Raw genomic sequence first — 26,859 nt, forward strand, 5'->3', positions numbered from 1 at the left:
GCCCAATCTTACACTTGTCAATCTAGTCAATGAAATGTAAAAAAGTGGAGTCCCAGAAGATCAAGCATCACATGGAAGTTCTTGTCAAAGGTAAAATGGTCCGTTGATCACATGCAAGAATAATGCAACATTCTGCACAAGATGTATCTTCAGCCGATGCGTCTAAAACAACCGAAAGCTAACATTTACTGAATAGTTGAAATGGTGACGCAACTTTTGCGAGCTTCTATGTGACTCAACCAACCAACGTAAGAGATAGATACCCCGAGTTTATTCTCAAAATTCTGGGACATCACCTGAAAGCTTCGGAGTTCAATTCCACTTTTTGACTTAATCACCACGTCGGTGATAATATTGTTAGTTCCACAACAGACGGAATTAGCTGCTGTAGGTACATAGTACTGGGTAATCAAGCTCTCAAGTGAGAGAATGGCTTAAGCCAAACCTTGTTTAACTATTGTAAATCCCGTGGTGAATCAGTTGGAAAAACCTCTAATGAACCACATTTAAATTGATCTCTGTTTAGAAGTGTTCTACGTTGCTCTCTTCCAAACTGGTGTGTTTTACATTTCCAGAATTACCTCTACGGTACAAAATATCGTAGTGACCTGGACGGTAAAGAAGGATCACATCAGGATCTACAGCCGTATTCATTCCTTCCGGAATAAAGTCGTGCTTGTTAACTGTCACAGGTTTGTCATTCATGTCCCCACTTTGGTCAAGGTACACCACACGTACAGGTACCCCCAAAGCATCTGACAGAGCAATTATGTGAACATGATCACTTTCCTCGCCCATAGGCTCCACACATGACCGACAAAACTGCACCCTCCACGTTCGCGTTGTAACATAATGCATGTCAGTATAGAGCTTTGAAGGTAGGCATTGAAACCTGCACACTCTGCTAGATTGAAATATTAAACTGGAAACACAAGTAAAGATGACAGTCATGGTTGATCAATTCGTAAATGCATAGCCAAAAACCCACCTGCACAACACTCATGTTGCTCATACCCTGAATGAATGGTTCAAAAAATTCCGAGCGCCGGCGTATTTCACCAGACGTCACAAACCTGAAAAACATCACCACTAAAGTCCACATTATGTAAGGCAATCTACTAAAAATGTTCCATTCGAAAAAGAGAGTTCTCAAACAATGTTGTTGAAGAAAGTTTTAAACAAGACATTACAAACAAAGTTGACTGAAGATTTTCAAGAATTCAAAGAAGGCAACATTATCTGAGCCACTTGACACAGGAGCCCAAGTCTTCTGAAGTGCATGACACCAAACATATCAGCCATAAACGTACACCATGTGATGCCATAACGCATGACACGCATCCAATAAAACTATGCCCCAAAATCTGAATTCCAAAAACCACTTACCACAATTGGAAACGTACTGGTCTCTGCAGCGTTCCACAAGTGTCTCAAGACTGATTCACCACAAAGAGTTAAAATAGTATAAGAAACACTAAGTTCGAATTTTGTTAAAAACAAGGATGCTGTAAATCAAAGAGTCAAAAGCAATGAACTTCTCAGCCAAAGCGTTGAGGAATGTAGCTTAAAAGGGATAAAAAACTACCGACTATACAGGAAATTCTGCAGGAAACGAGTCCACTAATTCCTAATTTAATCCTTCAGCTGTCAAAAAGCTCAGATTGCTCGAAGTTAAGTATCCAAAAATAGCACAATTTGTCAAATACCTCGTTGAAGTCTCTTTGCCTTGAATGACACCATGCAATTGCTCAACAAAGATCTGAAAAAAAACCAAAGAGATAGAATTCAGAAGTGAATTCTTAAGTGGTGAATGACGCTCTTCAGCTTCAAAAGTTAATCCTTAGCATTAGAACTTTGATAACTTCGTATCAACAGAAGCCACAAATATATTAATATTTACATGTCACTTACAGCCAGATAATCCTCAAATGTGAATTCAGCTTGACCAAGATCAATCAGGGTCTTCTTGCAAATTTCAATAGCCTTCTCCATACGTGCAACCTCTGCCTCATCTTGTATAACTAACAAATGCTCCTGCACAATAGCGCGTCTTAATCAGAAAAGAACCCAAATAAATTAAGCTTAGAATCACAAATAAATAAATAAATAAATAAATAAATAAACAAGTAAAAATTGTAACACACTAACACTCGAAGGATGGGATGCATTTCAGAGAAATAAAACTCATGCTTACCAAGTAAGAGAACATAAAACTTCGGAAAAAACAGTTGCCATCACCACGAGCACGCCTAATTGCACCATAGCTTTGTTTCAATATCTGTAAAAGAATTATTGACCAGCAAGTGAAAAACAAAGATCACCTAGTAACGATTTCCAGTGACACACTCGTCAATTCATACCAATTCTGTGGGAGCAAAACTAAAGATAAACCAGTAAACTTCTAACTCAAGTAATCGGACTATAGGACTTGAAGTTTACCAGGAGTTTGGCAAGAAAAACAGGGCTGCCAGCTTTATATTCTTCTTCGAGAACAGAAAGTGGCTCCTGCAATGAGAGGGAGCACAAGGAATCTCTGAGGGACACCAACTTCAATACTTTGTTTAGCGATGACATCGAGGGCAGCCAGACGACCAGCCCTGCAGAACCAAAATCAACGCGAACCGTTCCACTTTTCGTAAGAGGAAAAGCACCTGCTGAACTCCTGACATCTAAATTTTTGCAACAAGAAGAATGGGTGGGGCAGTATGGTATAGTAACCAAGTCTTTGAAAGATGATTCAAAATCAGGAGACAAATTGGATCCAGACCCTACTGCGAATTATAAATGTGCTAATTAAAGACTTTAATTTATGCGGCATAATACTCCTTTGATAATGCTTCCATGATACACGTGAGATATTTCCTAGTTACATACTGAACCCTAATTCTCCAAGAGATTTACAGTACGTGGTGAGTCTACGTAAAAGTCAACGTTGTTATCCACTCATATCTGTCATAAGTCATGAGAACCTGTGTTACCATGTTTTGACTGACATGACATAATTTTTCAGAGATCATATATTTCGAGATTAAATAAGTAATTATATTAACAAGGGAAAAGAAAAAGAAAGCAGCGTCCGATGCTTGATCCGCAATCATCTACTTAAGCAATGTGACTTCCTTGACACGATCACTAAACCAAGATAAAATTCGAAACGGAGAAATACGAGTTAGGGTTTACTACAGAGCGTCGGTTCCAGGACATGTTTTGAACAAGTCAGAAGATCAGAAATAAACATATGTTCATTCTACTCTCCATAAATTCCTGCAAAAATATCTACAGAGAAACATGTAAACGAAATTAAGAGCCGATACCTGATTTCTGCAAAGTAAAAAGAAAAAAGAAAAAAGAAAAAAGAACTAATCGACATTGTGATCTTCTGTAACAGCAATCAAGAGAACCGAATTTAAGTTTGATCCGTCACGTGCACTGGTAAACCTTCTCCACAAGTGAGAATGCCTCAACAATTTTTGTGCCAATCCTCCATTGAATAAGCATCTAGATTGGCGTTACACATTGCAATACAATATTCTCGGCGAAGAACCAATTCTACGTAATGATATCCCGTCCAGACCCATAGAATGCGAAGCCAAGCTTAACGTAAGAAGCTAAGACTAATTGTAAGGAAACACATGTCAGTCACTGCTTCAAGAAAGAAAACATGGGTACACTGCTTCAAGAAAGAAAACAAGTGAGCCAGTCTCACCTTGTCACCCACAAGTTCAAGCTTATCCGCATCAGCAGCCCTAATTCGGTTATGAAACGCCTGGATCTCGTCATCACGGGGCCTATCTTGTTCACCTCCAGGCTCTGTCACATTTTCCGTAACATTCATGTTTGATATCTCACCGACGTTTCCACCCCAGAGTTCAGGTCACACCCTCCCTCGGTCCAGCACCCCTGCAAACGCTCCTCGAATAAACCTCTGCACAACCAATGCACCTCCCGTGGCCTCTCAAAATTCTAAACCCACTTTCTCCGCTACATGGATCAGTGCAACAACAACACACGTGTGCATTCAAGATGTGCTATTGCAGCATGTCATGGGGTATCTCAATGGCGGATTCAGCAACCGTGGAAGAAGCTACGGAATATGCAGCAGCAAAGTGGATTACAAATGTGGGTCACCACCCATTCAGGAGTGCTCCCAAATTATTCTACTCCTTCCTCTTCTTGATTTCAAACTTGCCCTTTCCTCTTCCACGCAAGTGGAAACATGGCGGAAAACCTAAGCTACGCACCTTACCCTCCGCAGCAAACTCTGGTTTCCCGGTTATCGCCATCCAGAGTAACTGAACCTTGTTATCCGGGTATATTGAAGGGTATTCCCAAATTTGGGATTATAGAGTATAAAGCAACAAAGGGGCGACGAGGAATACAGATATTGTTGGACTAGATATTATTGAAGGATGCTTCTAACTGGTTCCATGTGTGACATTTTGGACAAGACAGCAATGAAAAGAATAATGCATCACAACATTATGTTCGTTTCAAAAAACAAATACTTTTAAGGGTTAGCGTTAATGAAGGATTAGGCTGGCATCGAGTGACATCGAGTCACACCTGGACTTCGGATTCGAATCAGAAAGGGAAAGGGTAAGATTGAGGAGTCGATAAGTGGGACCCACCTCAAGAGCGACGGACGAACCAGAGTGCGTTAGGGTGGAGATAATGCACTTGGGGAGGGAGCGAGAGAGAGGGCTGTTGCATTTGCAAGCAGAGTCTCTGCAATTTCTGCTCCTGCAGCCGCTTGTCCCTCATCTCCTTCACTCCTGTGCTCTGTTGCGGTGTAGCTTCTGAATCGACTTTTCCTCTTCGCCGTTGTTCCATTGATGCACTGAACTTATTGCTTGAGGTTCTTGTTTTGCAGTTTACGGTTTGGTGCCTTATCCACTGTGAAAGACTGTGGGTTTTTGTTGGGGTTTAAGCTTGGTTTGGGGGAGCGAGCGAGAATGGCCGCATTCTGAAGTCGACGTTTGGGAGGGAATATGGCGGCTGCAGCTGGAGGGATTGTGATAGGGGACCTCCGGCTCCGTGAAAGCCTTCACGCTCTGTCCTGCATTTCGCGGTCTTCTCCTTCTGAGTTTCTCCCCTCTTGCAGTCATCTCTGTCTTGGTCGAAGCCGTGGAAGCTGCTCATGGAGAGAGCGGAGTGGAACAAGAGCTTTTGTTACCGTGCAATTGAGAGAAACTGGGAATTTTTCAGAGGGTTTGCTAGAGGGAATTACTCAGGGCTTGTACTCGGACAAGGATAATTTGGGGAATGGACATACTGAACGTTCTGCACATTCTTCTGATGGCGATGGAAAGGGTGTTCCTTCTTTGGACATCCCCTTCCCCTCTTGTGATAGGTCCATGTCAAGTTACATTCAAGCAATCGGTACATTACAAGAGAAGCGTTTAATTTCGAATGTGGCCGATACTTTAACCATAAGGAGCCAGGTAGATAATTCTTTGAATGTAGAAGAACGCCCCGCCATTAAGGTCGGGGGAAGATTATCTAAGAGGAATATATACACTACTAGACAACAACATAGAATAGTTGATTCCGGGAAGTTGAACGGTTATGGGAGGGATCAGAAGACGATAAAAAAGGATAGATATGTATCTGATTCAGCCAGGGACCCGAAGCAGAAGACTCTCAATTTGATTAAGGCGCTAGATGGATTTCCTAATAATAGTACTGACCATTTACTCGAGAATTCCGAGTTGCAGTTCTCATCACGGGAATGTGCTTTTATTCTCAATTCTCTGCAGAGCCAGGATAGAGCGTTAGAAGCGTTTCAATGGATGCGGGAAACCGGGAAGACAAGAGGTAATGTGTATGCATACAATATAATGTTCAAGATTCTAGGAGCCAGGCATGAGTGGTCGAAGATTGACGATTTTCTAGGGGGGAAAATGCAAGAAGATGAATGCGAACCTGATCAGTACACATTCAATACCTTGATTATGAGTGCAAGTAAGGCCAACTATGTAGACTATGCAACGATAACTTTCCAGTTAATGTTACAGACGGGTGTTCTCCCAAGCATTTTGACCTACAGTATGATGCTACTGTTATACCAAAGGCATCGTAAAGTCGCCGAAGCAGAGAGTGTTTTCTCTCACATGCTGAATAGTGGTGTTCAAGCAGTTGTGGCATACTCTGTCATGATCGCATTGTACAATCGGGAAGGGTTGTTTGAAAAGTCGGAGCAAATTGTGACAGAGATGAGAAGAAATAATGTGACACCTGACCGAGACAACTGGTTGAAGCAATTGAATACTTATGGACAACAGGGGAAAATCGAAGAAGCAGAGCGCATAATGGACACAGTGGAGGAATCAGGGATGAGTCTGGGCCTCGTTGGTTACAACTCCATGATCACTGCCTATGGAAAGGCGTGCCTTTACGATAAAGCTGCTCGGCTTGTTGAAAAGATGAGAGAGGAGGACCTTGTGCCAGATTCGATCACGTACAGCTGTATGATAGGAGCGTGTGGGCGCGTGGGAAAGCTCAAGGAAGCATTGTCTTGGTTTGCTGAGATGAAGAGGCTGGAAATCAAACCAGCATCATCGAATTTTAATACTTTGATAAGTCTCTACGGGAAAGCAAAAGATGTAGAGGGAATCGTTCGTGTTATAACAGAAATGAAGAAATATGGGTGCAAACCCGACTGGCAGACACTAGATGCGGCTGTGAGAGCGTACGATAGGGCGGGTCTTATTAAAGATGTCACGGAAATCCTCAACTTGCTGCGAGATGCGGGCTGGGTCGAGGAGACGGGAAGCTATGGCACGCTGCTACACGTTTACTTGAAATGCAATCTCCCCAAAGAGGCCTTGCGAATATTTTTAGCTATGCGCAAAGCTGGTATGGCTCCGAAGGAGTACATGTGCCGTAGCTTGATTTGCACATTTAGGGATGCTGAAATGTTCGACGGTGCAAAATCAGTGTTCAAGGAAATGCAGGTTGCAGGTGTCACTCCTAGCTTGGAGAGCTCATGCACTATGATCTATGTTTATGGTATGAACGGCGATGTTAAAGAGGCCGAAGGTCTTTTTCACTCACTTCGAAGTTCAGTCAAAAGATTAGATATCTTTGCTTATAATGTCATGATCAATGTATATATGCGTTGTGACATGCCTGAAGGGGCTATCAAGGTGTACAAATTGATGGAAGAAGACCATCTGCTTCCTGACGCGTATACATATCATTCTATGCTGAGGATGTGTCAGAAGTGTAACCTCCCGGCGCAAGCCGAGGAGATTTATTGGAGGTTGAGAAACTCTGACGTTGAGCTAGATGAAGTAATGTGCAACTGCGTGTTGAATACCTGCGCAAAATTTTTGCCGCTCGAGGAGATGCATAAATTGTTTCAGGAGATGATCGATGTTGGGTATGTTCCATATAATATTACCTTCAACGTAATGATAGATTTGTACGGCAAAGCTGGTATGCCGGAAAGGTAAGATTTCCCCTTTCTTCTTGAGACATGTAATAACCGGGCTCCTTAGATGTGGTACAAGTATCGTGCTGGTGTGCAAATTTCTATCCAAGGTTGTATATCTAGCTCAACCATATTATGCTAGTGTGATTCTGTCTAGTAATCCCCAAGGCATTCTATCTCTCTTGTGCTTGTTTGATTGGTCGCTTGGATCCAGTGTACGTCTTTGTTTCACTGACGTTACACATTCTCAAAACTTGTGCATTTCTATCACGTTAGCCTCGGATCCAGTATTGCCTCTAAAACCATAGTATCTAACTCAATATTGCTTGTTTTCTTGTTTCTGGCTTTTTCTCTTTGCAGGGCACACAAAGCTCTGAAATTAGCTCAGCAATTTGGATCAGCAGACAAGATAAGTTTCAGCACTTTGGTTCATGCTTACGCTAAAAAGCAAGACTTTCCGAATATGGAGGCAGCACTTTGGGAAATGCAGAATGCAGGATATGGAAGCTCCTTGGAGGCGTACAATTCCATACTTGACGCGTATGGAAAAGCAGGTCAGATGGAGAAAGTTTCGGACGTACTTGCTCGAATGGAGAATTCAGGCATGCGGATGGACCTTGCATCGTATAATATACTTATCAATACGTATGGAAAGAACTACATGATTGCTGAAATGGAGACTCTGTTTCGCACGATGCAGGTAAGCTCGTGTATTTTCAATCCAGCGTTGAATGTTAAGTTCTGTACAACAGGCGAGTTCGATCATGACAAGTACCTAGCGATGTAGCGTATGTTTATAACATAGAAAGTCTTCTAAATTTTACGGCCCGTTTCGTCTAACCCAATGGTGGATTTCTTACCGTGTATTTGAATTTTAAATGAGTGATCTCGCCGTTCATTTTCACTATCACGGAGGTATTATGGGCTATCTGTACACTGGTCTTCTTCGCCCCTTCTAGAAACTCAGGCTTGTCAATTGGTTAAATAGTTTTAAGCAGAGAAAATGTGGTTATGTGATGTCTTTGATCGTGTTCATTCTTTGCAGGAAGAGGGCGTTGTGCCTGACAGGTGGACGTACAATACTATTATTAGAACATATGGTTTTGCGGATTATCCTGATAGAGCTGTGTACTGGTTTAAGGCGATGCAAGACGCAGGGATTTCACCAGACAGAGTAACGTATATGATTCTTGTCAGTACTTTCGAAAGAGCAGGAAATATTGATGAAGCAGCGAGGTGGTGCTTACGGATGAGTCAAGCAGGATACACAAGATGATAATCATAGAGACAGTAGTATCTAACTGCTTATGTAAATGCCACTTCTTTCATCATACTAACGTAGAGTCAGCAGAATATTTTCCACGGCCTTCTTCGTTTGTTTCTCCAGGATCGGCACAGATAGAATCTAAGGACAATCTTGTATTGGAACTTGAGAATTACATTATAGTGCATTGCTGACTTGGTACTCTTTTTATCTGATAGTAGCAGTGATGTAGCTTTCATTTTTGGGTAGTTAAAACTTTTCCGCGTTATCCATGATGCTCTTGTATTCTATCTGACTTGTCTATGTTTAGGGACTAGGGTTGTAATCAACATGGTGTTGGATTGCCGTACATTTGTCTTGTTTGTGCAGTAAGTTTGTTGCTTGCGTGAGATATATGAAGCCAACTTTGACCCCTCTGAGCAGGGTGGTATTAAACTAACCGCTCTGAACGGACCATATTCCAAAGTCAACTACTTAGGTAGTGATGCGAGGAACCAAGTGTTTGAACTGGAGGAGATGATTGCCTTGATTACTTTGGACACTTTTGCAGTACGAACCCTTGAGTTTCTTACCTGAATTCAGAACTGACAGTACCTACTCAAGTGACAATATTGTGCTCTCAAGCAGTAACGAAATAAAATCGGTGCAATGTTTCTGTTAATTTTATCAGCTTGCACAACAGACAGTGATTAACCGATCCTTGCTTGTGGTACAAGGCCCTTTTTTTAAGAATATAATTCGATGACACTTTGGTGACGGTTTCGTATCACACATCTAAGTTCGTAAGGTACGGGCGCGGCAGAGTTATCTCGATCAGAATATATAACTGTCTAGGTTATTATCGAATATTGAGTTGTGTTTAAGTTTTTAATTTTCATTCTCTTATAAATACATATTTTACAATTCTTAGGGGGGGGATATAGTTTAGAAAAAATAATTAATTTACAAGCTGTTGTGAATTGATGAAAGCCATACAATCGAAAACTATCCAACTACTTATAAAATTTTTAAAATTGTGATTTTCGTAGTTATTCTTTAAAATATTGTACGTATCTTATGCTTACCCTAAAAGTATTCTTCATGTATCTTGTGCATGAGAGGAAATGCTAAAATGTATAGGTTGAAAACATATAGCTTGACAATCTTTAAATTGTGCAATAGACAACAAATCTTCTATATTTTAATCACTGTCAAAACCCTTCCAATTAGGAGTGTTAAAAAAATTCTTAATTTAAAGATACATGAATAACTGCTGTGGTCACAATTTTTTTTAAATAGTATCTTCTGAATAAATTTTATATAGATGCACGTCTTTTCAAATTAATAAACGAAGATGAAGGCAAACATTTGGATGTGAATCTAAAGAACGCTTCAGAAAGAGTAAAGTTTTTTTGGAAATCTGGAACACTTCAAACATCCAGTAAAATGCAAATAAAATATTGCTAGTAAAATTTGTCAAATTACCATGATATCAAAAAACCAAACATACGGTTTTGGAAGTCAATTTAAGAAGACTTCTTGCAACAGAAGTCTGCTTGCAACAAAAGACTTACAAATCAGTCAACGACTATTGCTTATCATAGCGTCATGGTTTCCTTCTGTTGCTTCTTCATCGCAACAATGTTTGTTTACTAGAAAACTAAGTTCACAGAACTAACCCACTCCCTTTATGCAATCATAACAGGTAGACACTCGTCTTTGTGGCGCTGTTACCGACACCAGTGATTCATGCCACCAGGGAACCACCGACATCGGAAACGATCATGCGCAATGCATTTCGCACAATCTAGGCCGAGACAAAAGACGTATTTGACGGTGGAATCATGAACATGGTGCGATGATCATCTTACAAGAGTCAAGGTTGCACGATTAGCGTCAAGAAGACAGCTGACCCACTTCACCACGCCGCCCTTCACCGCCTCGCTTGCCGCTTCTCCAGGTGCAGTACCTTTAGAATAGCACCGACAATAATCCACAACGTAAGCTCGGAACACTAACTGCACATACGGGATCAACCCTAGTGACAGAATTCCCCCGAGCAAAACCAACACCACAATCTCTAGAATCGTGTGCAGTTTCCTACTGCCGACACTGGTCGGATTCGGTACATTTGTCGATGTTGTGTTGTTGTGTGTGATGATTGGATGGGTCCCTCCAGCTAGATGTCGCAGTGGACTGTAGAGTGGGTTGCTCCGGTACATCCCCGAGGCGTTTGGCTGGAATGTGTCTGAGACTCTTTCTGGCTTGCCGCACGAGCTGCATAGGCAGTACATCGGAGTTGCAGTTGCTGGAATCGATTCTGGAGTTGAGCAGTTGATGGAGGCTGCTTCTTCAGTGGTGAGGCTGTTTTTTTCGAGGTCGGAGGTCGTGGCGGTGACGGAGCCGCCGCCTTGCGAGGACTGGTTAGAGGATTTTGTGGAGGATTGTTGGGAAGTGTTCATCGGGGCTTGGTTTAATTCTGGTGATGCCAAGCATAATTCCACGGGTTGAGTTTGAGGTTCTCGTTGCAGTGGATGCGAGCGAGGCGAGGTGCTCTGAAGTTGGAAGGTCTGTTGCGGCGTGAACAGCCCTGAAGTCGGTTTTCTAGGCATCACCCACTGTGGATAGGAAGATGCTTTGCGTGGCGATTTTGTTGAAGTGGTAAATGGGAGGGGATTGTGCATTTTTGATGACTTCCAAGATTTCGGTCTTGGAATTTTAACTGGAGATTTGTTGAGTCCTTCCTCCAGCTTGGACAAAGGTGGTAGTGACTCAAGTTTTGGCTGAAGTAGAGCTATCCTTGGAAGTGGTGTGGAAATTTGCAGTTTGGTAACTGGAATCCGCGATGTTTGTTCGTGAACAGGTTCCGGCATCAAGTTGGAGTTGACATCTGTCAATAGCCTACCCACAGAAATCTCATCCGCCTTCGGTTCGCAAGACTCTGCTTCTGTGATGCTTGTCTCCGTTTTTGATGTTGTCAAACATTTCAAACCAGTACTCGTAGCATCAGTGCTATTCGCAGGAACATCTGTCGCTTGTTCCAATCGTTTGGAGGGTGCAAGAGTACATTCTAAACATTTGCGCTCACACTTTTGCTCATATGGCATTGGAAAAACTTTCGTCATCTCAACATCGATCGATTCAATTACTTTCTTCAGATTCTTCAAGCCCATCGTTATGTCGTAATTCTCATCGTTGAAAAACTTGTTCCTCATATGTATCATGTTGCTGTATGTCTTCTTAACAATTGTAGTCGGGGGAGATTGTATTTCAGTCTTCTTCACCCTTCTTTTCCTTCTTTGTTTGTCCGACATGCCAAAATTAGGCTTAGTATAGTGTGGGTCGGTAGCAGCACATCGAGATTCCTTGCAATTAGGGCCACGCCCAAACTTCTTTAAGGTGGCAAGAACACGAAATTTGCTACTCTGCTGTGGAGTCAATGATTTTGGCGTTGGCTTACTGGCGCTTCTTGCATGTGGCGAGAACTGACCCGTTCTTGTAGGACTCGGCAACATGCTATCGTTCCACTGGCCGCATCCGATGCGATGACCCTCATTCCACGTTCCATGGTTGGACCTACACAGTTCAATCCTCTTTGGGCAGTTCTCTCGACAGAATTCCACCGGCATTGTATCAGACTGTGCTCCTGCTCCACATCTTACATGGGTCCAACACACCCAGATCTGGGTTCACAGCAGCCAGCCATGACCTTCTTACACAAACTGCATTAAATCACCCATCTTCAGAGCCCACTACTTTCGCGGTATGAAACATGGAGTTTGGTTAGAGCTTCCGATCGGCATTATGAGCTGCGAGCAAAACTCTATACAGATGCAACTCATAAAGACTTCGAGAACTAAATGATATTTTATGGAAACAATTGAGTTGTATCAAACCTTTGTAATAGGGCAATAAAGATATCAGTTACAACAATTGGCATTGATTCAAAAAAGAAGTTCCTCAAGACCAGTTTCAGGAACTAAACGAATGGAAGTTGACAACTTCAACCTTTATTGATTTCAATTGAACACGATTGCTTGCATAAAGGTGAGTTAAGAGTTTTCTTTACATGTGAATGGTATGAGTGTTGATGTCTTGCGCAAGTTGCTGAATGAAGTTGACTGCAATTCCTTTTCCACTATTGCGGCAACAATTTGCCTCTGCCAGAGAAAGCAGAAACAACGGCTTGGAATCAGGAAGTAAAAGAAATAATAGGTTGATAAGAAATCCACAATTAAATCACTCTGCAAAGGAATTTTTTCACATTAGGACGTCTGGAAAGTGCATTGCAAGCAAAGATAGAACTTCCAGAGATTTCTTGAAGTTGTGTTGAAATTCCAGAGTAGTATCCTTGTCGAATGAGAGAGAAAGCTACAGACTCTTACCTGCCATTACGCAACTAGAGATTGGCTTCTCAAGATGTGAAGACCATCAGCTGTAACCGGCTCCTAGCGGCGAGTCCTGGCACCGAGAATCATCGCGACCACAACCAGCTCCACTCTTAGAGTTTCTTTCTCCTACAAGCTTTCGGGGAGCCATTTGGGAGTGCTGCTTTCCCAACCTGGACTAAGATCTATCCAGATTCAAGGCTACCTGTTAGGAGGTGTTACTCTGTGAGGCTATTATAGCATTCACCACAGGTGTACAAGTAATGCGAGAAAAAAGTCATCAATCCCATGCTGCTGATAGAAATCGTCGCAAAATTGTAGTGTCTCAAATCTGAACATGACCTCCCAAAAGATATATTTTGAGCTAAGAAGCCACCTCTTCCTAGAGAACTTATTGTGCCTAGCTTCCACTCCATATTTTTCACAACTGCAGTTTTCTGACAATCTTTCAAGATCATCAGATCAAGCACACTGCTACTCGAAGGGCACAGACTTGATGATTCCCTATTGTGCAACTACTTATACCATCTCTGGATTGTGTTCAGTATCACCTACTCGGCCGTCGAAGATCTTCGCCAGGTTGTATGGGAACATCGCACTCGTACAGTAATAGCTGCTCACATCGTGGGGTGGACGAGGTCAAGAGTTTTAGAATTGGATGCCTGAGACTCCCTCAGGTAGAGAGAACGTCGCCTCTGTTGGAGAGACTTGAGGTGCGTCCTGTCAAAATCTCACATCCTTGAAAAGGCTACTCAGTTGCCAGTCAATTGGTTGAGATGCTCCTTCGCATCTGCCAGTGAATTTGGCAACGGTCGTCATGCCCATGCAAGCTCAAAAGGAACTACGAGTCCAGAAGGAACAGCATGCCTGTCGCATGGACTCCATGAGTCGTCGAAGAGCGCCTGTTGGCCAGTCGAAGCTTACGGCTGGTTCGTTACCACTTTGAATGAATGAGACATGAGTTGTGGGCTTAAGGGAAAGGTTTTGTCACCCTTGCTGTGTTTCGTCCGTTCCACCTCGGGCTTGGCAGCTCCTTTCAGCAACGGGGACCCCAGCTTCATGGCTACATGACGTTCATGCGAGGAAATAGGAACTTGACAACTTTGAGTCCTCGTGGATTGTTGTTCACGGCTTCCCTGTCGATTGTGTAGGAAGTTTTTAATGGCTGCAGCAAGATTTTTGGGCAAAGAGTATGTTGAACTTCCGGGTCCCATAGGTTGGAGAGTAGACAAATTTTGGGAAGTAGCTTGAAGATATGGAATTCAAGATTATGAAGCTCTGTGTGCTGTTGAGACGTGAGGATTGAGTTACCCAATGTAGGAGTTCGAAGTGACGGTGGCATGGAGCTTGGTAATTCAGCAAGAGATCGTCTGCATTCTCGCAAAAGCACTTAATTTTCTGGCGATAGATCTAATTAGTGAAATACATGCATCATAAATATCAAAGTGTAACATGCCCATGAGACGTAAAAATGCTCTGCCTATCGCTGAACTCACACTGTACTCACTTTGAAAGCCTCTACATTTGATACCACTGAGAAACCTTGACACATTCGTTCGCAACTTAAGGATGATTTATTTAAAAACGGAATAACTTGATATTTGCTGCAAGATTGAATTGCGACCATATTGCGGCGTCCATTAGTCCCATAAAGCTCAGAATATCTCAATATCTTTGCAAAATATTAGATTGTACAAGCCTTCTCTAGCTCTAAGTGCAAGTTCAGTCGAAGTTGGATTTAGGGCTTAGGGCTTACTGGGGTTGAGAATAATTCCTAACTGTATGGCAGCGTGCATTGTAAGAGCCGCTAGTTTTGATCCAGACAGATTGCCTGGGGATGTTGCCACCATGGTACTCAGTGAAACAAACCTACAAACGGTTGATGTTCGAACAAGCAGCTCGTATCTTTGTAGTAATATCACACTACCGAAGATATCGAATGCTGAGTGGGAACATCATGCTGTATAATGTGATGTGCTGACAAGACTGCTTGGAGTAGTCTGTTGTTTCGGGTGGATCATCCAAATACGGTCAGTTGTCCGACGTCACCTACAAGCCTCATCGTCATATTTTATAATAAATAAGCGGGTTTACAGTGTAGATACATTCGAAAGGAATATCCTTGCAATGCTGAGCTTTCTGAGTAAGCCCGTTCTGGGAAGGAATAAGCATACGTCCATTACTACGTATTTGAAACTCTTCCTGTAAGCGGGGTAAATGCATGGGAGATTGCTCTGAAAAGAATGGTGCAGTGTGGTTTAGGTCACTGAACCCAACAAATACAATAGCATCTTTCCAGTGAATCACTGCGAGTTCCGACAGGAAAAAATGCGCCTATTTGGATGTTAGATGTATGATTTATCCATGTTTTTGATCATGCACTTGGCGAAAAAATCACGAAAGTCCTCCACCATCTACCAGTAAACCACAAGTGTCCTGGCATGGTCTCCAACCTTCCCGGAAGTGTGAAGGTAAGACTATCGAGATAGCGATGATAATCAGATCAATCTAGGTGACCCACATCACCAAGTCAAGAATGGATTAACAGAAAAGAGGAATGTGCAACACTTCTCTCCCAATATTCATGTGCTTCTACTGCTAACGATGATACAATGTACAGAGTCAAGAGTTTTTCAAGCCTTGCAATACACAAGCGATGCTTCCTCCTTCACATGTTTTGCCACTTGGAACCAAAAAGTCCATGCCGCCTTTCCACATAGCACCCTTACCTGCACAAATTGCCCCAATATATAACATTGTGTTTTCAAGTTTGTCAAAATCTTTCATGAGAAGAGCACAAAACAGTACTTCATAAGACTGCTGCATGGATTTCAAGGACAAACACAAACCACAAGCAAAGCCGTAAGGAACTCAGTCTCCATCCTGTCAGGGCTTTCAACGGTTGATACCTGTTGCAGCTTAAGCTTGCCAGTGGTATTGACGCAACTAATGCCTCCTTCAATTCTGGTCTCGATCACTGATACTTCGTTTGACCCATTTGTGATTGGACAGGGTTGATCATCTGCGGTGCTCATAATAGGATACGATAAATGATCCAATGGATGCTCGACGCATTGGAGAGCACAGTTGTCAACAGTAAGACGACCCTTCCTGTGCAATAAACAGCTTCCAAGTTCTGCTGTGATTTTCAAGTTCGCCAATTTTCCATTGGCTAAGAATTCCAACGCACTGCAACAGTAGAATACAAATCCAATAATGAGAAACCAAACGAAAGATTAAAAAATTTAAAAGTAAAATTAGAACAATAGTAAAAATCACAAGCTCCATGTGCTAAACAGAGAACCTTTATTTCGATGTTCTACAAAGAAAGGACCACATGCAGATCCAAATCTTAAGAGATGATGGTCACCTGTCGAACCCACGAGGGCAGAGCAGTACAGTGTCATCAGCTGTTTCGCCACCTCCTACCTGCTCATGAAACACGCAAATAAACACCAAAAACGTAAACAAAAAGCATAATTACAATATTGCTCTCAAAGAATACAGATATGCAAGGAAAGAGATCTAAAAGGACCACACAAATAACTTCCAAATCAGCTCAATGAACATGGTTAGTGTCTCTAGGACATCTGCCAAACACTGAAACTTACCAAAAAGAGAGGCTTGTTTATACGAATATTGGGAGTCACATGCGTAACACCAGGAGCAATGAGGATTGTGTCTCCCGGCCTGCATTCAACATAGCAATTATGTTATTCCATTCCTGGCAACATTTACCCAACGAATCTCCGAGTTATGCTTTATTTGTGTTGCAAAAGCCATTACCACGCCAGGTAAGCATGGATGACACAGACAAGACAACAGGCTACACAGTAGTCGCCATCCTGTACATGCGATGTTGCTCCAAGTTAACACAAAAACTGCTTGGTTTTTCAACAAGCGCCGCAATCTGAATAATGGTTGCAAACATCCGCCAGAAAATGCATGCCACAAGAAAGACCTAATCACGTATCCTTCCAGGATATCCAATTCATGGTTATGATTTTCTGCACAATATATCAAATCAAAGAGACGTTCTCTCACAAATAAAAATTCCTACAACTAAAAAGCTGGGTGGGGGTACTACCTGGCACTCGTCACTGCGTCCTGAAGAGATAAAAACTGGTTTGGAGAGGACTTTAAGCCTGGTGCCACATGCAGCCACATGCGCTTGTCGGATACTAATTTCTGCCATCTCTGACACACCCTTGCAGCATTGAATCGGTCTGTGATATTGCGCAAGTGGTTACACTGGAGGAATCTCATGCAAGCTCGAAGACATAAAACAAAGAATGCCGGATGCAATGAATCAAGCAAGGGAAGTGATCACATGATAGTAGTCTGTTACACAATTTACATTCCAGGAAGAAATAAAATTTAATAAAATAAAAGTGGGGAAGAAATGGGGGGGGGGATGTGGTGCGTACCTGGCAATGGGGTGAGAAAGGTAAGTATCCGAACTAAACAAGCGTCATCGAGCAACTGCATAGGAGACACTTGAAGGCCAGAGCAGCCGCGCTTCGGCATGGATAATACACAAGAGCCCTACCCTCTACAACTTCTCAAATAAGACCCTCAAAGAACTACAATTTACTGCTGTAACTACTTCGAAGATCCGAACCCTATTATAAATTTCTTTAAGTACATGAGCTAAGCTCCAAAATCGAGACTAGGCGTAGTGGTTTTACAGCTAATTGCAGCTTCAAAGAGCTGCAACAAAGTTCAGCACCCCAGTCCTCGCTAAATGACCTCGCCAAATTCCGTAACTTTTCAACATAAACCGCAAGAAGTGACCAAAAAGCAATGGCTTAGACTCTGGAAGGACCGTATGGCGGGAGTGTGCACCACCGGTCTTGCAGTAGTCTGGGAACCCGAAACCTAATATGCCAGGGATGGAAAGACTCCACTTCCAGAATAAACAGCAACTTTCGGTTGTTCCATGAGACAGAGTCGCAATGAATTTGAAAGTCGCTGAGCTAATTCAGAAAAACAACAAGGGATGCAGGGATTGCAAACCCAAATATTAAAAACTTTAGGTGACGATCACAGTACGTAAGAGCAACCCAAGGAGACGAGTCCAACATTCAGAGGACAGGAGAGACAGGTTTCATGTATCCATCGCGAAGAGGGGAGGCAATTTCTTCCTCGCCCTGCAACTGCCTTCAAAAACCCCTCAGGCAGATTGCGATGATCACATAGAATGGAATTGATGAATTGGCCGTCATGGCCGCAAAACAGGAAGGTCCGCTGCAACCTCCCCATCCTCACAGCCCACGGTCATCGCTCCCGTTCCACGGTCATGGGATTTTGTTCTAAGACCGCAAAGCATCTAGTTATGTAGCTGATTCCGGTGACGGTTCCGACTGCGACATTTCGGTAAGCGTTACTGGTGGCTTTCTAGTGATTGAATCGTTGGAGTTTATGCATTTTGGTAGTTCACGCTGTGCTTGAATGGCGTGATCGAAAGCTCGGGGGTCACGTTGGATGTCGAGCTGGTTGTGCTGTGGGCAGTTTTTGTTACAGATGTACTGTAAGTGAGCGGTGCACTACGATCTGGGCCACGCTAGCGGTGATGAGTTTTGTTAAGTTGTGTTGGTCTCTAACAAGCTTGCAGTACAAGGTTGCATTTGCTTGGGTTTTTTATTGTAAGCTTCGCACTAGTCGGGCAACACTCATATCACCCACGATTGCTTCTCAGTTGAAACGTTATGGCATCAAAATCTGAAGAACGCTTGTAAATGGAGAAAAGCAACAATGTTTTTGTGTGGTCGGCTTTCTCGTTTGGCTTTCTGATCAGGGACTTCACAGTTTTCAATTCTGGGCTTGTGTGCAGGTAACCATATCGTAGCTTCCTAATCAGCACTACTTCTAACACGTTTAAAGCTCAAGTGTGGGATTTTCGCTCCATTCTACGACGTCAGTCAATGTCTGTAAGCCAGACTGAAAGAGCTTGTAGTCAAGAAAAGTGAGACACGGAGCAGATCATGAATCGCCCCCTCCTTGGCAACATTCAGGACTCTGAAAGCTCTACCGAGGTTGCACTGGTGTGCACCAAGAGCTTGATCCAGGGCTGGTGAGCCTGATGTTTTCCTGCTACTAGCATGGTTGGCACAACAGCCATCCGTGCTTGGCAGTCCCAAGTTGCTAGTCCAGGTTCGATTGTGGAGCTTGCTGCAAAGTTCAACATGCAGCACCACGGCATCAGTGCAGCGCTTGAGAATCTGATACCCACAGATCATGAGAAATCAGTGCACCTCCATTGTCAGCTTTGGACGACAGTGAAGAGAAAGCATGTCAAGTTTATTGTACTCACAGTATTCCCATCTTTTTAAAATCAAAATGTGTGTTTATGTGTTTTTAATATAAAAATTCTGCAGGTGAAGACTACATTTAATAGACATCAAACTTTCCATTAATTACATGAAAAGCTTACAGTGTGTTCTACAAATAAGAATTATTATTTCGGTATGAGTGTATGACAATATTTTAACCAAAGCGGCTAATAACGTCACGTATTGGACTCTCTTGAACTATGGCTGAATATACTTTTTGGTGTTTGCAGGCTTGCTTTTGAATGTGGGGTTTGCATTTCCAAGTTATGCATCTACAACTAAAACACTGATGCACATGTAAGCACATGTAATTTTTAAACTTATCGAAAATAATAATAATAATAGTTATCTCTAAGATTTTTAGTAAACAAAAAGGGGGAAAATACATTTTAATTTGCAAATACAATTTTAATTATTAAAATAGTGTCTGAAAGTACAAAAATAATAAAATGATGATTTTTAATTTATTTTTTTATGAAATTTTTTATTAAAATTTACTATATGTACAGACATACATTACTATTTTTTTTAAGTGGTTAATGTTTTTATATATATTTTTAGAAAAAAAGAAAAAATTAAAATTTATTACAAAAGAAATTACTATGTCAATTTAACATACATTTCTATTTTTAAAACATATGATTCACAATCTCTAAATTCTTTTTTTACATTTTTTTGAGAAAAAATTGCTGGTCCTTTTTATCTACTAATCAAAAATATTTTTCATTGACTTTTAAGTGAAAATTTGAAACCGTTCTTTGGTTTCTCTTGCTAATAAATAAACAATTGTAGTGAATCTTTTTACTTTTATTTTGTAATAATATGCTTGGTTTGTTTTGATATATGCACATACATAAATAAGAATAAATTAATTCATTGAGTACATTATAAAAATACTCAAATTTATCTATCCATGAATGGGTGTTTTGTATTAAAGTTGATACATAAAGAATTAGTTTACAAATGCTAACTAACTCAAACTATAATTAGATTAGATTTTTTAATTTTTTAAAATTTTTTTTAAGAAAATTTAAAAATAAACTTTGATATGTTTATAGCTTTTCTTTGTATATTGTATACTACAAGATCAGAATCACTACTAGTAATATTCTATTTCAAATACGAATTGAAAACAAAACATGTTACAAATCTCACATGTATCACATACTTCTAAATATTTAGTATGTAAAATTACATTAAGTTGTTTTCCCCACTTTGGTATGATTAGGGAAAGAAAACACAAAAATATAAAAATAATAATAATTAATTATTTTTACAGGTTTTAGGGTATCATGATAAAACATCAAAACCAAAAGCAGAGAATGGAATGTCCGAACCGTTGATTTAGGTTTGAATCTCCAGGTAATTAAAATGGCTCCACTCTTTATCCGAGTTTTGGACGTTCCCGAATTCGAACGCTTAGGGGTACGGGGAACCATCAAGTGCTCAACGTCGGGAACCGGAATACTCCAGAGAATTTGAGCCCGGGTCACTCCAGCCCGGCCCGTCTCAGGACCCACGCTGTAGCGAATATCTCTCGCCGACCTTAGAATAGGCTTTGGATTCGGTCCACCTCGTCGTCGTAGTCGTCGACGATCCGGAGTAACTTTGCATGTGGCTGCGGATTTGCGAGCTCCAGAGGAATTCGCAGCGTGGCCGGGCTCTCGTTGCACTTCACGACGGCGTGGTTTTTCGTTTGAGAGCCTCGCGAGATTGACTAAGATTTCCACCTTGACCGCTTCCTAAGGTGAAATTAGCCCTGAAAAGCTGTGAACAGAGAGTGTAGTTTCATTTAGGGTTTGTCGCGTGGTCAATGGTTTGCTTCGAATAGCGTGTGAGATACCGCTTATTAAATTCTTTGAGCGTCAGGCAATCCTGGTCTCTTTCTTTGCCGGGTGCTTAATTCTAGAAATCGTATCCGATGTGGCCTGGATACGTGGCAACGCCATGCGATTGGTCGCGCTTTGGGTTTGTGGTAGTTTGATTGTTCATAAGTCGTGCATATTGTGCGGAAAGATTCTTTAGTGCGTTTTTCCTTGTTACAGTTGTCTGCGGACTCTATTTCCACTTTGAAGTCAAGGTTTAGTTGCGAAACCTCAAGTTGTGTGGTTACGCCGGGTTAATTTATGTGCTTGCGGTACAGGATCGTAGTGGTTATCTTTCACTGTCTCTTTCGGCTTTAGCTGATTTATTTGACTTTTCTTAGGGAGGCTGACCGCTCGTTAGGTCGTTGTGCTGTTGATATGTAGGTAGTTTGTATGATTTCGAAGTGCTTTTGAATCTCTCTGCATGTATTATTTTTTCTTATTGCGACGTTCACATATTATTGTCTGAGGATTCTCGGAGGAGGAGTTAACGAAGCCCCAGACTTTGTTCCAGGGTTTCCCGGTACGGGATATTATGGAGTCCTCTTTAGTGTTGTGATGGGCTCGGGAAATTTGAAACGAATTCGAGGGTTTGGCGGGAACCTCCGAGAGCTAGATGAGAGCTTTGCAGAGGCCACACGGAATCGCCTCTGGTTTCTTGAGATCCTCACTTTGTGAACCAATTGAATTCCGGAGGGTAGGGCGAAGGCAGTTGCAAGACTGGGAATAAAGATAGGAGTCAAGAATGGCTGTGTTCAATAAATTGAAACAGCTCGATGCATACCCGAAGATCAGCGAAGATTTTTACAGCCGAACTCTATCTGGCGGTGTTATCACGCTTGTATCTACTGTATTTATGTTCGTTTTATTCGTTACAGAAATTAGTAAGTTATTTTGCTCTCCTTCGTCCCTATCAAGGCCTTACTGAAACTCTTCATGTCACTAAGGTATTACTGGATATGTAAATATTGTTTACCACTGTTTTTGTATGCGGTGGTCTCTGAAGGAGTGGCTTCTCAGCTGTTTAGTCGTGATAATATTTAAGGATCCAATTCAGTGTCTGCTTGTAAGATAGTCTTCTCACTACGATCAGAAGCAGTGCCGTTGACGAGAAACTAGATAAAGCTTTCCACTCATGAAATGGTTGTCTTTTTCAGGCTTGTACCTAAGTGCTCAAACGCAAAATCAGCTGGTGGTGGATACTTCGCGAGGAGAAACTCTTCAAATCAATGTACGTTTAGCATTGTTCATGAGCTGCACATAGTGAGATTCTGCTTGAAAATTTTCTGTACCACTTTGGCATTTGAGCAGATGATATTTTCTCTGTTCCCAATATAGAAGAGTGAGGTGGTGATTTTGGTTACTCTTCTCAGGGCCCTGAATTCAAGATAGATATGCTCCGAGTGTGCATGGGCTTTAAGACTAAACGAACAGCAGAGTCTTATGTATCAAGTTGTGTGATTTATGTTTTTACAGTTGGACATCACGTTCCCAGCATTGGCGTGTTCTATGGTCAGCTTAGATGCAATGGATATAAGTGGTGAGCAGCACCTCAATGTGGTACGATCCCCTGCTGGTTTATTTCTTGAAGCCTTTCCACTGAGCTTTGAACTAGTATTTCTCAATTGCGGGCATGCATGAGCCTTTTATATGACTTTTCTCATTCAATGCCGACCGTTACATCACTGTGTTCTTCGGAGTTTTATAGTCTTCAATGGTTCTTTTGATTTGTGCTTCGTTTGTGCGTGTACAGAGGCACAACATTTTCAAGAAAAGACTAGATGTTCATGGTAAAGTTGTAAATGCCCCAAAACCAGATGCTATCAACGCTCCCAAGGTAAGTTATTTAGTCAAATTCCAGTCATTATTTGGGTAGGTGAGGTTGTGGGAACATGTGTCCTTTAATCTTGCGTTGGCTTTATATTCTACAGAATCTGTGATAATGACAGTTATGTTTCTTGTAAGTTGGACTTCCTCCTGGGCGATAAATTTGAATTTGTACATGATAGTTACTTACAAATCACGGCTCTTATTTTAAATGCAGGTTCAGAAGCCGTTGCAGAAACATGGCGGGAGGCTCGAGCACAACGAAACCTACTGTGGCTCTTGCTTTGGCGCGGAATCTGTAAGCTTTGCATTCCATCCATTTTATGCGTTTTAGGATTAATGTGTTCTTGATTGCCTGTTTTCGTAGGTATATCCGTCAGTACGAAACAGGGAGATGTTTTATGGATAGATTGCAAAAACTCAAACTTTTATTGAATGAAGTGGTAAATTAATATTGTGGATTGCATGGAAAGAGATAGTCTTAATGAAAGGTCTTTCCTAAGCCGAAGCTTCATACCGTGTGGAATATGTGGGTTTTCACAGTCAGACGATGAGTGTTGTAACAATTGTGAAGAAGTACGAGAGGCCTATCGCAAAAAGGGTTGGGCCTTGACTAATGCAGACCTTATTGATCAGGTTGGTATCCTATTTTTTCCGTTACGGTTTGAATGTTATCGTACAAGCTTTTTCAATAGTATTCTTTACCACATTTGATGTATTTGATTCAGATGCGAGATTTGATTTGATTAAGGACCACTCTGCAATTTCTTTCTCTGTTTTCTCATTCACTTTGATGTGGTGTCCATCCAGTGCCACAGAGAAGGCTTCATTGAGAGGGTTAAGGAAGAAGCTGGTGAGGGTTGCAACATTTATGGAAAATTGGAAGTGAATAAAGTGGCAGGAAATTTTCATTTTGCCCCAGGAAAATCGTTTCAGCAGTCAGCTATGCACCTCCTTGATCTTATGGGATTCATAACAGACAGCTTTAATGTAATTATCCGTTCACCTTCCTCAGTGGTACAACCATAATGCCTTTGTTTAAAGGCTTTGAAAATCGTTGTACCTCATCTCGTGCCATTTCATTGAAGAAATATTTTAGGCATTGTCTCCTGTGATTATCCTTTTGTTCTGTTTGATATTAAACTTCAATTAAGAATTTAATATGAGGCTGATCGATTTGGTTCTTGGGCTCCTTACGATTGCAGGTGAGTCATACTATCAATGAGCTTAGCTTTGGTGCTCATTTCCCTGGAGCTGTGAATCCTTTGGACAAGTAAATAAGCTGCGCCCTTCATCCTCTTTATTTCCATTGATATTTGTCCCTTGTGCATTTGCTGCTTGAAAAAGCAGCTTGACCATTTCATTCTACAGTTTTTTACTTCAATTTTGATTCTTGCTACGGTTTGAAGGACCTATAATGGCAGAGCTAAAAGCTTCTTGGTTTTTCGGCTCTGATTTCAACGAATGTAGATTCCTAATGACTTGCAAATATGATCTGTTTACGTACTATAGGGTGACAAACATTCAGAAGGATCTTAATGGCATGTACCAATACTTCATTAAGGTGATTCTTCTTCGCTTTTTATTACTTTGGAGTTTTTTTTCAGTGTTTATCCTTGTGCTCTTTCATTATCATGAATGGATGAGAAGATTCTGTCACATATACTGAATGTCGAACTGAGGATTAAACAGGTGGTGCCTACAGTGTACACTGATATTAAGGGTCGCAAGATTTCAACTAATCAGGTTGGTAATATCCTTATATGCAAGGTTTCCATTCGTTTTCTTGTGTAGCCTAGACAGTTTTCGCACTATTATGTGGCACCTAGGTAGCATCCTCACAATTATTGGAATTGTTCTTCAGTTCTCTGTGACGGAGCACTACACGGCTGGAGATCATGGTCCAAGATTCGTACCTGGTGTTTTCTTCTTTTACGACCTCTCACCCATAAAGGTACTTCCTCATGAGTTCGTATTCAAGTTTAATAAATTGCACAGGATCAATACACCTCCTGTCCAGGATGGAACCCATTCCAGTGTGGTATTCTACACCTTATTCTTTCCAGATTTCATAACATTTGGTGCTATATTGAGATATTATAATTGTCGAAAAGCCGCCGCGGCTGAGAGGAACTCTTTAGTGAACATGTTATGGATATCTTATTCCGGCATTTTGCTTTGTTGTGTCAGGCTTTGGTAAGAAATTACCATAGACTACATCCAATGTGCCTCTCACTGTTAACTTGTATTAACGCGAGTATTGTGTACGTGTGGTGACTATTGCAGGTTAAGTTCTCAGAGGAGAGACCATCTTTTTTGCATTTTCTGACAAATGTCTGCGCTATCGTTGGAGGTAAGTTGGCCACTGGTCGCGCTTTGGAATTTGCTATACAAAGTTAAAAACATACTAAAGTGCTTAACGTTTGATTAGCTCTAAATTTCTTGTATTGGTCACCAGCAGCATCTATCAAGGGTTTTTACAATGTTTAATTTATCGTTTCTCGATTTTATTGGACAGGTGTGTACTCAATAGCTGGTATTATAGACTCTTTTGTTTACCATGGGCATCGAGCAATCAAGAAGAAGATGGAGCTAGGAAAGCTCAGCTAGTGAGGTTTCTATCTTTTGACCCGTTGCGAGGGTGCAACAAAAGCTTGGCAGCCAGGAAATTACTGTGGATAACTGTGACAGTCAAGGTTTATGCCCATGTACGAGGTATTCCATTTACAGTTAATTCAATTTAGGCTCAGATTTGAAAGAGAAGTCCATTAAGGTTGAAGGCTGTTCCAAGCGGCGAACAACTATTTTCGGACAGGTCTGATTCTGCGTGATGGAACGAGTGTTATAAACGAGTTTTTATTTTGTTCTATTTTGTATCTTTAAAGTATTGTTGATATTATTTTTTTAATCGTTTTGGGATGGCATCATAAGATTCAGTATTGAACGAGACATGGTAATAGCTGGCTCTTGAGAATGACTTAAAAAATGAATCTATGTATGATTTTCACTCATTTTCACTATTGGATAGTAAAAGGCCGGAGTTTTTAATTTTTACTATCAACGTTACCTGCGGTCAGGGCCAGTATGCATACTGTAGGGTGGAGTCAAAGCTCCACCCCTCTATGCTGGACAACCGTGGAACATCCACCTAACTCAGGTGGGGACTCAGGGTGGACGGAATACATCAGTCCCCACCAGTTGGGCAGCTTAGCCCAGGTGCCCGGTCTGGGTTGGCCAAGACTTGGCAGGAGGGATTCGGTTGAGCAGGCCAGCCTGGAACTCCTAACGTCAAAAATTTAAATTTGTATTAACTTTCTTAAGATTAGAAAGTTGAAAGTATTTATTAGTTTTTTATTATAAAATAAATTAACTTGGAATAAAACATTGGTAGAAAAATAAAATAATCTTTGTACTTTTATTATGCATGCATTGAATAGATTATCTTATATATAGATGTATTATATTTTTTTTTAATGGTTAATTCTAAAATCTATCTATATGTTACAACTATTAGGATGCTCAACTTTCAAATAAAAAGACTTAATTTATAAGTTAAGTTGATTTATTTATAGACTATAATAGAACCTTTGAATATGATATGAAGAGATTTGTTTCTACACCTTCACTAATTATAGATATTATAATACCATTGACCACAAATTATACTATTTTTGCAAAGAAATGTCTCTTGTTCTTTTATATGTTGACTTCTTTAATTGTAGTGTTGTATTACATGAATTCTTTTTGAGAATATATTAGACACTTGATTGTC

General features: G+C 41.2%; 5 protein-coding genes across 21 annotated transcripts; 2 read left to right on the forward strand and 3 right to left on the reverse strand.

The window, feature by feature from the left end:
• Positions 1–249: 249 nt before the first annotated feature.
• LOC112282849 (OVARIAN TUMOR DOMAIN-containing deubiquitinating enzyme 1) lies at positions 250–4,364 on the reverse strand. 2 transcript variants are annotated; one of them, XM_024520942.3, is made up of 8 exons: positions 3,707–4,364; positions 2,440–2,505; positions 2,195–2,278; positions 1,912–2,034; positions 1,707–1,759; positions 1,387–1,436; positions 989–1,089; positions 250–822 (listed from the first exon to the last, which is right to left on the reverse strand). In XM_024520942.3, the coding sequence occupies exons 1-8, from the start codon at positions 3,833–3,835 to the stop codon at positions 523–525; spliced, it is 906 nt and encodes a 301-aa protein (XP_024376710.1). In that variant the 5' UTR covers positions 3,836–4,364; the 3' UTR covers positions 250–522. The 2 variants fall into 2 exon arrangements, with proteins under 2 accessions (XP_024376710.1, XP_024376711.1); XM_024520943.3 differs by having other exon boundaries at positions 2,440–2,597; positions 3,707–4,362.
• A 256-nt stretch (positions 4,365–4,620) lies between these two features.
• LOC112282846 (uncharacterized) lies at positions 4,621–8,969 on the forward strand. Of its 2 annotated transcripts, none has more exons than XM_090250216.1 (3): positions 4,621–7,381; positions 7,793–8,132; positions 8,478–8,969. In XM_090250216.1, the coding sequence occupies exons 1-3, from the start codon at positions 4,989–4,991 to the stop codon at positions 8,706–8,708; spliced, it is 2,964 nt and encodes a 987-aa protein (XP_090106342.1). In that variant the 5' UTR covers positions 4,621–4,988; the 3' UTR covers positions 8,709–8,969. The 2 variants fall into 2 exon arrangements, with proteins under 2 accessions (XP_090106342.1, XP_024376699.1); XM_024520931.3 differs by having other exon boundaries at positions 4,629–7,450.
• Positions 8,970–10,135: 1,166 nt separating this feature from the next.
• Positions 10,136–13,777, reverse strand: LOC112282847 (uncharacterized). Of its 11 annotated transcripts, none has more exons than XM_024520941.2 (4): positions 13,619–13,777; positions 13,061–13,248; positions 12,745–12,835; positions 10,136–12,358 (listed from the first exon to the last, which is right to left on the reverse strand). In XM_024520941.2, exon 4 carries the CDS (start codon positions 12,302–12,304, stop codon positions 10,538–10,540), a length of 1,767 nt encoding a protein of 588 aa, XP_024376709.1. In that variant the 5' UTR covers positions 12,305–12,358; positions 12,745–12,835; positions 13,061–13,248; positions 13,619–13,777; the 3' UTR covers positions 10,136–10,537. The 11 variants fall into 11 exon arrangements, with proteins under 11 accessions (XP_024376709.1, XP_024376700.1, XP_024376707.1 ...); XM_024520932.2 differs by having other exon boundaries at positions 10,136–12,397; XM_024520939.2 differs by having other exon boundaries at positions 10,136–12,484.
• Positions 13,778–15,376: 1,599 nt separating this feature from the next.
• LOC112282850 (F-box protein SKIP5) lies at positions 15,377–18,300 on the reverse strand. Of its 2 annotated transcripts, none has more exons than XM_090250222.1 (6): positions 17,491–18,300; positions 17,151–17,260; positions 16,675–16,753; positions 16,434–16,492; positions 15,973–16,252; positions 15,377–15,792 (listed from the first exon to the last, which is right to left on the reverse strand). In XM_090250222.1, exons 2-6 carry the CDS (start codon positions 17,228–17,230, stop codon positions 15,697–15,699), a joined length of 594 nt encoding a protein of 197 aa, XP_090106348.1. In that variant the 5' UTR covers positions 17,231–17,260; positions 17,491–18,300; the 3' UTR covers positions 15,377–15,696. The 2 variants fall into 2 exon arrangements, with proteins under 2 accessions (XP_090106348.1, XP_024376712.1); XM_024520944.3 differs by having other exon boundaries at positions 17,151–17,289.
• A 2,636-nt stretch (positions 18,301–20,936) lies between these two features.
• Positions 20,937–25,956, forward strand: LOC112282944 (uncharacterized). 4 transcript variants are annotated; one of them, XM_024521158.3, is made up of 14 exons: positions 20,937–21,142; positions 21,763–22,144; positions 22,418–22,491; positions 22,737–22,820; positions 23,014–23,097; positions 23,305–23,385; positions 23,631–23,723; positions 23,898–24,077; positions 24,293–24,360; positions 24,600–24,651; positions 24,780–24,833; positions 24,952–25,041; positions 25,374–25,440; positions 25,606–25,956. In XM_024521158.3, the coding sequence occupies exons 2-14, from the start codon at positions 22,006–22,008 to the stop codon at positions 25,695–25,697; spliced, it is 1,158 nt and encodes a 385-aa protein (XP_024376926.1). In that variant the 5' UTR covers positions 20,937–21,142; positions 21,763–22,005; the 3' UTR covers positions 25,698–25,956. The 4 variants fall into 4 exon arrangements, with proteins under 4 accessions (XP_024376926.1, XP_090106345.1, XP_090106347.1 ...); XM_090250219.1 differs by having other exon boundaries at positions 21,775–22,144; XM_090250221.1 differs by lacking the exon at positions 20,937–21,142 and adding an exon at positions 21,207–21,532 and having other exon boundaries at positions 21,775–22,144.
• The last annotated feature ends 903 nt before the right edge of the window (positions 25,957–26,859 follow it).

The sequence above is a fragment of the Physcomitrium patens genome, chromosome 5, assembly GCF_059467195.1.
Source record: "Physcomitrium patens ecotype Gransden chromosome 5, ASM5946719v1, whole genome shotgun sequence".
Taxonomy (NCBI): Eukaryota; Viridiplantae; Streptophyta; class Bryopsida; order Funariales; family Funariaceae; genus Physcomitrium; species Physcomitrium patens.

What these genes read in the sequence shown, in the direction of transcription:
- LOC112282849 (XM_024520942.3), bottom strand. Translation starts at nt 3,835, where the DNA reads ATGAATGTTACGGAAAATGTGACAGAGCCTGGAGGTGAACAAGATAGG. An exon ending in TTGAACTTGTGGGTGACAAG is followed by an intron (nt 2,506 to 3,706) that starts GTGAGACTGGCT and finishes CTCTCATTGCAG; the next exon opens with GAGCCACTTTCTGTTCTCGA. An exon ending in CCAGTACGTTTCCAATTGTG is followed by an intron (nt 1,090 to 1,386) that starts GTAAGTGGTTTT and finishes TGTGGACTTTAG; the next exon opens with TGGTGATGTTTTTCAGGTTT.
- LOC112282847 (XM_024520941.2), bottom strand. Translation starts at nt 12,304, where the DNA reads ATGCCGGTGGAATTCTGTCGAGAGAACTGCCCAAAGAGGATTGAACTG.
- LOC112282846 (XM_024520931.3), top strand. Translation starts at nt 4,989, where the DNA reads ATGGCGGCTGCAGCTGGAGGGATTGTGATAGGGGACCTCCGGCTCCGT. An exon ending in AAAGCTGGTATGCCGGAAAG is followed by an intron (nt 7,451 to 7,792) that starts GTAAGATTTCCC and finishes TTCTCTTTGCAG; the next exon opens with GGCACACAAAGCTCTGAAAT. An exon ending in CTCTGTTTCGCACGATGCAG is followed by an intron (nt 8,133 to 8,477) that starts GTAAGCTCGTGT and finishes CATTCTTTGCAG; the next exon opens with GAAGAGGGCGTTGTGCCTGA.
- LOC112282850 (XM_024520944.3), bottom strand. Translation starts at nt 17,590, where the DNA reads ATGCCGAAGCGCGGCTGCTCTGGCCTTCAAGTGTCTCCTATGCAGTTG. An exon ending in GACGCAGTGACGAGTGCCAG is followed by an intron (nt 16,754 to 17,150) that starts GTAGTACCCCCA and finishes TGTTGAATGCAG; the next exon opens with GCCGGGAGACACAATCCTCA. An exon ending in GCAAGCTTAAGCTGCAACAG is followed by an intron (nt 15,793 to 15,972) that starts GTATCAACCGTT and finishes CAATTTGTGCAG; the next exon opens with GTAAGGGTGCTATGTGGAAA.
- LOC112282944 (XM_024521158.3), top strand. Translation starts at nt 22,006, where the DNA reads ATGGCTGTGTTCAATAAATTGAAACAGCTCGATGCATACCCGAAGATC. An exon ending in TCATAACAGACAGCTTTAAT is followed by an intron (nt 24,078 to 24,292) that starts GTAATTATCCGT and finishes TTACGATTGCAG; the next exon opens with GTGAGTCATACTATCAATGA. An exon ending in ACGACCTCTCACCCATAAAG is followed by an intron (nt 25,042 to 25,373) that starts GTACTTCCTCAT and finishes TGACTATTGCAG; the next exon opens with GTTAAGTTCTCAGAGGAGAG.